At 42.9% G+C, this 9,939-nt stretch overlaps 1 protein-coding gene across 1 annotated transcript in view; it reads right to left on the bottom strand.

Moving 5' to 3' along the window:
* TTLL5 (tubulin tyrosine ligase-like family, member 5) overlaps positions 1–9,939 on the bottom strand; it is a 124,212-nt gene that overhangs the window by 14,475 nt on the left and 99,798 nt on the right. Inside the window, exon 30 of the mRNA XM_009887046.1 lies at positions 2,260–2,437. Coding sequence (XP_009885348.1) covers positions 2,260–2,437 — 178 coding nt within the window. The remainder of the gene's footprint in view (positions 1–2,259; positions 2,438–9,939) is intronic.

Raw genomic sequence — 9,939 nt, 5'->3', positions numbered from 1 at the left:
GGAAAGAGCAGGCAGCTGGAGATGGGTGGCTGAGGTGACACTGACTAGGAAATGTGATAAAGCCATGCAGGCTAGGATAAGCTACATCAACTGTGGGGAAAAAGAGAGGAAAAATGATGGCCAGCAGGAAAAGGTGGGATGGAAGTCAAAGTAGCATGAGTGGGAAGGAGATGTAGGGCAGGGTGTGTAAAAGCAGTAGAAGAGAGAAGGCAAACCTTGAGACGGCTGAGTCAAAGGACTGAAGTCTGAGAAGTTAACTAGCAGAAGGAAGAGGTTAGTGACAGGAAACTACAGAGGGAGCAGGGGATAGACAGATGAAGATGAGGGTAGTGCAGTAACTGCAAGAGGCATCAGAGGATCTGTGCAACTGTGACTGGAAGGGGAGGTCTGGCTGACTCCATACAATGTCTCGTGGCAGAGGAAGTGTCCAAGAGACAATCATTTTATTAAGATGTGGGTTTTACTGCAGAAAGTCTGAAAGCCCCTATGTTCAGCAAATACCTTTCTTCATTAATGGCAATTTCAGTGCAGCCTGAGCCCTGCGGCACGGCAATGGCCTCAATACTGCAACTCCAAACTGCTTGGCTGAGACGGAGAAGGGAGGGAGAGAAAGGAGGGGGACGATGAGGGGGTGAGAGGATGTTTAACAAAGAATCACTTTAACAGAAACTCCTGAGTAATGGCTCTGTCCCAGGCCAAGAATAACATCAGCTCAACGCCAGCAATTAGAAGAGGGCTCAGCCAGGCCCCATGGCCAGCTCCAGCCTCCTCACAGGCACAAGCCATCTTACAGCCTTTTCCTGAGCTCATGAGCAGCCACAGCTGCCCACCCAGAGCCCCTTGGATGGAGATGAAAAGACGACCTTCTGCTCAGAGGGGGAGCAAGAAGACTGTAGGTGAGGGAATGTGAGGATGGAAACTGCATGGCTAAGTGAGGACCTTGAAATGATTGCAAGGAGCAAAGGCAGAAAAGCCTCTCCTTCAAGGTACCCCCAGAAAAGAATGAGGGCAATTTGCCCATAACCTATTCTCAAGGATCCCGACTAGTGACTCATTTGCTTCACAGGAGGGAGAGTGGGTGTTCAGACCTCCACATATTAGCTCTGTTCATGGTTTTGCTGGAGTCCAGTCCTGCTAGTCTCCCCAGCAAATAGCTCCTTCCAAATGGAGACCAATCTCTTCTGAGTTAAAGTTTGCTCACCCAGAAACTTCCTTCCCTTTAGCAGGGAAGCCTTTTGGACATCGCTCACAGACCAACAAATGCACCTCTCTCTCCATAATAACAAAGAAAGGTAATGAGTGCATCAATGAACTCTTGCAACCTTGGAAGGTAATCCAGGCAGGATGGAAATACTGTTCCAGACACGGTGGTCCACCCTTGGCATCTAGGTGTCATCCAGAACATCAGTAATACAAACCCTTTTTCATATTTCCTCTAGCTGTTGGACACCTAGCCCATCTTTTCTCCTTGCAATTGTAGCAAGGGAGTCATGTATTTGTCAGACAGTTCCATGCAAAGCAGTGAAAGGAGATCTTAAATATGGCAATTACAAAACGTGTAGGAGGCCTGGAGAAAGTTTTCAGGGTTGCGGAAAAAAACTTGCATGTGACATCAGGGCCAGTGGCCATGCCTCCTGCACAGTGAAGGCTCTTAAAAGAAATGAATACATTTCTTCAAAAGAATGAAGATTCTCCTGATTTTTTTAGTCCCCTTAACATACTGCTCTTTTGATAACTGCATCATATAAGAAAATAACCAGGAGAATTTAGTCAACATGAAGCCTTGATGGGGTCTGTTTGCCACAGAGGACACAGTTGCCAACACAATTTCAAGACACTATGTTTAGAAACATTGAAATACAACAGCAACCCAGCCTGAAGCACTACCCAAGAAGAACTCAACTCAAAGTAGGAACATATGATCAGTGATGAAATTAAGTGACAAAGAACTGTGGAGACCGTAGACAGTTCTAAGGCTGTCTGAGGCACTATAAGGGGATGCCCTGAACTGGTGAAGAAAAGCAAGCAGCAGTATGCCAGTAGCCAAATAGAGGAGGATGCCAGTGCAGTGGAAGAAGCCATTGGGAACTACAGTATCAAAATGCTATCAAAATCACTTCAGGTAATATCAGTTTTGTTGCAACCCACTTGAAGAGCTACTTCCTTCACAAAAGCTGCGCCATATGAACTAAGTTGGTTCTGTACATCTAAGACTCAGTCAGCACTGCTACATCCCAGGCAAGATTTTTTCTTATTTACCTGGTGTCGAGCTTGGCTTTGCTCCAACAGCTGTTGCGACTGAAGTTTCTGCTGCTGAAGTTGCTGCACAGCAAAATGGACCTGACAGTTGGGATGTACCAGCAGATTCTGTGTCACCTTGTTGAAGACACCGTTCTCCATCTCTCCTTCCCAGGCAAAACGATGATTCTCTGGAGCTCTGAGAAAAGAAAAGCCATCACGCTTTCACCACTCTGCATAAAAGGACTCCTGCTTACAAGACACTGCTGCTTCCTAAAAATCACTTAATACTTAGCCAGCTATGAATTTGTATTAAGCAGCTCCAACAAGCACAAAACCTGCTAGAGGTGCCATGAGCCAACTGCCATCTTGCTAAGGAGTTTCTGGAATTCCAGACTGGGACTATATTACTAGCTGTAACACCATGCTTGAGGAGAACAAAGGAAAAGAGAAGGGAAAAGTCTGAACTGGAGGATGTCTGTGGCTGATTAGCATTGAAGAGAGGCAGAGTTGCAGCAGGAAGAGCTAAGGATTCCCATCACTAATGAGATAATTATTTATTTGGATTTGTAGAGATTTTGTTAATACACTAACACAAGGCTTACACCAAGCACACACACGCCGCAGTGAGAGTGGAATAGCAGATAGACATGCAGTACAATATCCACAGGGAGGACAAAGGACTGGTAGGGTGAGGTTGCAACTAGGGCACATATTGACTCCATACAGTTACAACCCAAAGGACCCAAGGGGACTGAAGATAGGCTCATTTCTTTTATCATCAGAATAATGCAAGCTTTTCCCAGAGGAGAAAAGGCTTCCTGCAAAGAGGCAGGAGCTCTTACAACCCAGGCTTATACAGCGGGAGTTCAGCTGTGGCCTGCAACATGATAAGTACCAACAGAAGCTCACTAGCTTGCTTTGAAGTTTTTATGCCTCAGTGAGAGACTTCTACACAAGGCCGGGGGGCTTTGCAGAGAGCAGGTGGCAGACTGACAGGACCACAAGGTGTCCTGAAGAGGCTACAATGGCCCAGCAACTCACACAGCCTGTGCTCACAAGACAGGATGCCATATGACCCACTGAATCCTGACACTCTGGCTAATAAAACCTTCAGTCTTCAATGCCTGAGCTTCCCATGTTTCTGCTGATCTCTGTCACGTTTCTCACAGCCACTCTTTGCAAGTATTTCCTTTGATTCCCAGGGCAGACTTCATTTGTACTTCCTATGCATGTCATAAGTAACTAGGATGTAAAAGATACTTGGTGTCTTCTACATTTCATGCCATGATTCAGAGCGTAGGTCATGGTTTTGGCAATATCCCTGCTTCAGGATCCTATCAAAACTTATGACCTAGACTCTTTGAACATGTCACAGCTTCCCTTGAATGTGTTGCACCTTTCCCCACAAGCTTCATCATCACAGTAAAACCTTAAAATACTCAGAAGGATGTTTCAAACAAGACCAGAAGCAACTGCCAGCCCTAGGCACTCTCCCTCAAAAATAAACTAACACACCCATTTCAAAGCAAATTGAGCACAAGGACTCTAAACACTAAAGGGTCACTCTCCATAATCAGCCCCTCAGCAACAGAGAGCAAGGCAACCCAGTGGAAAAGGAGTTCAGCTGCCAGCATCTCCACCCTGTGTCCTCTGGGCTTCCTCTTGCTTGGAGCACCACTACCACTTTTGCTCTTATGGGCCATTAGCTGTAGGTAGCCTTCTCTAGACTTCTCTGTTCAAGGGATCCCACCCATGCTTCCTCAGTCCTTTGCTTCCATTGTACCTTAGTGCAACGCTGGGTAAATTATTCTCACTCCATACTCCCTTTTGCTACAAGATTTTCAGTCTTTCAGTTCTTTTCCTTTCACCAGTGCTTGGAAAAGTGATTGCTGCAACGTTGCTGGCAGTACGCGGGCCTTGAATCCCAAGTTGTATAGGTCCCAATCTGGCTTTGTGGTTAACTTTGGGAGAGCTGCTTCCCTTTTCTGAACCTGCCTTCCCTCTTCTGCCTCAGTAATAGGGTCATGATACTCTACTATTGTGGCATTACCTGCAGTTGCTCTGCTCCGGATCCATGGATATATGTGTGCTGCTGGCCTCCCAGCACTGTCCCCAGCTGGGCACAGGAGACCACAAAAAGCTTAACTCAAAGGAGGACACATGAAGGTACAAGGAATCTTTGAAATGAGCCACAGCACTCTCCTCTCCAATCCCACTAGCTCACCACATGGGTTATCAGCAAGTTGCTGTCACCTGGACTCAACTCCCATCCCAAGGGTAATATCTGCTCCTTTCACTGCCTAGACACAGACTCCACCATCTATTCTGATGTTAGAGCTCATTGGACTTTTTCCTTGTGTGAAGCAGCTGGAGCTGGAGTCTGTTACCCCCCAGCAAGGTCAGTTGACTGTTGAAAAGCACAAAGGACTCTGCTGGGACTGGGATACATCCAGACAGCTGGAGGTTACTGCAGATCAGTCCCCGAAACAAACATCAACTGCACTAGATAGAAAGCTGAAGAGCATTCAGGAGCTCTGTCAAAGTCATGTTAGTGCTCAGTAAACAGCCCGATTAATTCCTTATCAGTACTACTGAAAGACTGTGATCTTCAATACCTCTGTTTTGAACTAAACAATTGTATTTGTCCATTTGCCTAGAGTAACTTTTTCACGCCAGGAATTTCTCAACTGAGAAATTTGGTAAGTTCATTCAAAATGCTCCTAAATAAAATAACCAACATAGGATAAAGGGGGTTACCTCTCACACATTTCGTAACTAGTTAACACACATGAAATCAGAGCTAGAATAAACGGACAGTTTCCACAATGGAAGGAGATTACCACTGGGGTCCCACAAGAATCTGTGCTGCGGTCTCTGCTGTTCAAAACAATTATAAGTGATCTGGGTAAAAAAAAAAAACAAACCTGAAATAAAAAAGTTTGCTGCTGAAAAACTGAAAGTGACCGAGAAGTGTGGAAAAAGCCACATTGCTGAATGAGCAGACATTAAATTGGTAGATGACATTCAATTTAATAACTACAAAGTCATGTACCCAGGGAAACACAATCCCAGCTTTATGCAGTGATGGACGTTGATCTAATTATTTCTATTCAGGAATGAGACCTTATAGCTACAGCTATAATAGATTATTCTACGAAAACATCACTAAAATACTCTCAAAAAGCAAACTCGGTGTTAGGAATTATTAGGAAAGGCACAGGGAACAAAACCAAGAACACTACTATTCTACCATATAAACCAAAATGGCATCCATCTCTTGCATGCTGAGGATAGTTCTAACCCCTGTCCCTTCTCCCTTCTCAAAAAAGCATACAGTAGAACTGAAAAAAAGTACAAAGAAATGCTGTAGAGATGATCAAAGGTATGGAACAGCTTATATATTGAGGAATGACTAAATAAATAAGGACTCTTCAGCTTGGAAAAAGGATAACAAAGGAAATATGAAAAATATCTATAAAGTCATGAGCTTCAGGTAGAGGGAGAATAGAGAACAACTACTTCTTAGGATACAAGACACAGGAAAAAAAGTGAAGTCATCAGGTGGGCAGTTCAAAAAAACAAAAGGAACTGGTTTCTTTTCCATAACACATAATTTAACTGTGGATACCTTCTTACTAGGGATGCTAAGGGCACCAAAAGTTTACAGGGGTTCAAAAATTATTAGACAAACCACAGAAGCAAGAGCCACTAACACTCTTTATATACAAAGATACCATCTCCTGGCCAGAAAATCATCTATTACTGAGCCCCAGAGAGTACCGGGGAAGTATCACATTACCTAATGCTCTTCCCACATAATCTTCCATGGGCCACTGTCTGAGCAGGACGTAGAACTAGATAGTCCATCTGGTCTGCGAAAATGCAACCTGTTTTGTTTATGTATCAGGAGTCTGAAACTAAACCTGTCTCAGGCCTCAGTCAGAAGTTAGAGAATTCAATCAAGCACTCTTAAAGGTATTCATGCAAGTTATATGAATAATTCTAGACACAAATGTCTGTTTCAACTTCTTTCATATCTACCTCCAGCACAGAACCTTGCAATGCATAAAATTTATCCTTTGATCCAAAAGAATGCTTGGGAAGCTAAAGATTGAGTGATTTGTTCTAAAACATAAAAGTCACGATGAAATGGAAGAGATAAAACTGATGTAAAAGAAAACTCCACTAGAGCTTGACCTGCTGATAGCTGAGCCGGCTTTGTGCCAGAGATGATGTACAGTGACTGCAGTCTGTAGTACTGTGAGGGCCACTAAATGAATGGCAAAACTTTAGTATTGTTTCCTTGATCCTCATTTCTTTTGTTTTGAGATATGTGGCAGAAGATTAACTATTATGGAAAAACAAATACTGAGGACTGATGGTCCAATTTTTAAATATGCACTGGGATTGCTGCCTTGCTCCAACCTTTGTCCACTTCAATGAACTCTCAAATGTTTTCATTTGGTTTCTAACCTATTTTAATCCACTTTTTCGGTTTTAACCAATATATGATCTATAGTCCCCAAAGATTCTTTAGGATATAACATTGCCCAGATAAGCTTGGTTTAAACTACCCAGGAAAAAACTGTTGAAACCATGTTAGTAAATCTTTAGGAAGAACTAAACTTAAAGAAAAAATATACAAAACCACAAAAATTTTGGCTCACATTTTCTTGCAGCATAGACAGTCTTGTACACAACTCCCTGCAGTTCCAATACCTTCTCTCCACATGATGCAGCACAACAGCACTTACTTTTCTTCTAGATACTATATTGAAAACACTACCAATTTTTCCTCTCATGGCCTGCAGAACCCTTCTGGATTGAATATGCTTCTGTTAGCTTCCATGGATTTTGCTCCTTTATACGTGGAAATCAATGTAAGTTCATTACACATAACTTCAACATATTATAATGTAAGCGTTAAATATTTAACAACGGAAAGCCTGCGTATTTGCAAGTCTTAGGATCACTTTGTTGGAGAGACTTTTCATCTGCAGCTTTGGAAAGTCCCCACAGAACATGTTACAAGTTGCCAATATTATTATCCAAAGCAAAGCTTGCCCTGGTACAGGAGAACAGGGCTTAGGATCTGAGTCTCAATATGCTGCTGCCAGAGACATGCTCCAGCTCTCAGTCTGTTTGCCACGTTCACAGGAATGCATCATGGTGCAGCTCCTATTCTCACTCTGTCTGTCAGATGATTTATCGAAGCGTCACAGCACCTTTGCACCCTTCCTGAAGTTAGCTCTTCTGCTTAAAGAATTCTACAAGCTCAGCACAGTAATCAAGGCTGGAAAAAAGCTGTAGAGGACCTCACACCTTAACAGATACTATAGAGTTCACATGGTAGAGAGACTATATAAATACCCTAAACTGAAGGAAAAGCTTTTTCATAACTCACACGGTTTTAGGTAAAGCCAAAAATAACCAGAAAAAACCCCACATCCCCAATGGAAACAAGCATTGTACAGTCAGTACTTAGACCTGCTTGTTTTCAATTCAGGATTATTGTTTGAACACTACAATTGACCGAATATTCATTTGCTCACATATACAGATGACAGATATAGGCATAGATGCACACACAGGCAAATGGGAAATAGAAATTCCTGCCTGTGCCACCAGAAGATATTGGGTTTCGTTCTGTCAGCCAGGCTGGTTGTGAGCAATCTTCTCACAGCTTGCTCAGGATTATTTATGAGTTGCTTAGTTTAGAGACCTGGCCAGGATTCAGACCTTCACTATGTACAGGAAATCTCAGCCTTGGCATTATGGCCCATCCTTTGTAACCAAGATTCTGTCCTTCCAGCAGCTCTTAGGGCTACTCAGTATTTTTGGCAAGAAACCCACTTTGTTCCTCTCTTTCAACTGTAGTTTTCATAAAGCCTGGGCCAGAATTCCCTCTTCCTCTTCCGTGACAGCATAAGACCTCTCTGTTGCAGATTTTTTGCATCACAAAAGATACAGGTTTGCTTTAGAGATCAGTTTCAACAGATCTCCATGCTATTATGATCACAACCCAGCTCAAAAGTGCAAGAACACCATGCACTCATCTCCAGGTTTTCTGGTTCCAAATTCCCTTTCTGCTCTAGTTCTGTTTTCTAATTCATTAGTTCTTTTCCAATATAAGCCCCCCTTATGTAATCAACTGCTTACACCTGTACTAGAAACTAATGCTAGTGTACTAGAATAATTCCCTTTCTGCTCTAGTTCTGTTTTCTAATTCATTAGTTCTTTTCCAATATAAGCCCCCCTTATGTAATCAACTGCTTACACCTGTACTAGAAACTAATGCTAGTGTACTAGAATATTAAATACTGATAAACTAAAATAATAAATTTGCTCATTGACTACAGAAAAAAGTCTCAACGAAATCCAGCCTCCATGCAGAAGGAGACCAGACCACAGAACGCCACTCACTGAGAATTTTGTAGTTATGAAGAGGTATCTGACATACAGCAAGTCCACACTAAAAGACTGATACTGGTAAATGCTAATGATAGCCTACACTTCTAGCATCCACCATTCTTAAGTAACTAATTCAAACATCTGTCAAAGCAGGGTCTACTACAATACAACCACTGCTGGGATGAGTAATACTGGACAATAAAAGACAACAGCAGAGGACAGGGCAAAGAAAAGTCTTTACTAAAGTGAAATTATGAGGAAATAACCAGGGGAGGGGAGGGCAATGCAGGAGTACAAGGGATTCAGAATATAATTTCTTAACGCATGATTTGTATATAAATTGGGTTTAAAGCTTCCAGTGATCCCAGAAAACATTTAAGGATTTTTAAGTATCATAAATATTACACACAGGGCTTTCATTTATATTTCAACTGAAGCCTTCTTCCCATGGCACAGCTGGGAACTTGTTTGACACCACCTTCTGTATGGCAGGCAACAATACCAATTCATGAAGGATACTGGTGTTCCCCATATATCACTTACCTAGCAGGCACTTCTGAAACATTTGAAGAGTGCCTACATCCCACTGAAAGGCAATGCAAACTAGGCTCAAATTACTTGTGAAAATGAAGCTTCAGCATTCCTGAAGGATATTCCTCTATGTTTAATCCCGCTTAGTTTGTGAGAACTGATAGGATCACAGCGGGAGTCAGTATAGCTGGAGGTCTAGCAAACTGAGAAAAGAATTATCCTCCTTTTAAATGAGGAAACAAGCTGACAATAAAAGTATTTTGCATCCTTTCCTGTAAAGGCTTGAGCTAAGGATGAACAAGGGCTATTGCTGGCAATAAGGGAACCCAGTGCATTTACAAATCGGTGCTCCCACCTTGCCATGGAATGCAAGACAATCTTGGGCAGCAGTTTCTTTCCCACAGGGCATTCAGGTAGTATGACAAGTCCAGAGAGCTTTCAGTACAAAGCCTTGGTGGGCACCAGCTGCTAGAAAGTAGTTGGCATAGTAACTAATGATTCTGTCTAGTGTGGCAGCTCCCAGCATCCTGCTGACTTGTGTTCAGGCACTCAGAAAAACACAGAACATTTTCTTTGGCACACTATGTGCTTCTTCCATCCCTAACAATAGGCCCTAGATTGGGGCTGGCTATGGAGCAATGATAAACATAGTGGGACAAAGCCCAGGACACTGGGGGCCTGGCTGGGATGCAGGACTGTCGGGCCTCTCACAGCGCTGCTTGCCTCAAGGCCTTTCTTTGTCTTTTCTCCCTCTTT

Source organism: Charadrius vociferus, unplaced genomic scaffold (assembly GCF_000708025.1).
Source record: "Charadrius vociferus isolate BGI_N301 unplaced genomic scaffold, ASM70802v2 scaffold14, whole genome shotgun sequence".
Lineage (NCBI taxonomy): Eukaryota > Metazoa > Chordata > Aves > Charadriiformes > Charadriidae > Charadrius > Charadrius vociferus.
Note: the sequence above shows the minus strand (reverse complement) of the source record. Positions and strands in the feature narration are given on the sequence as shown.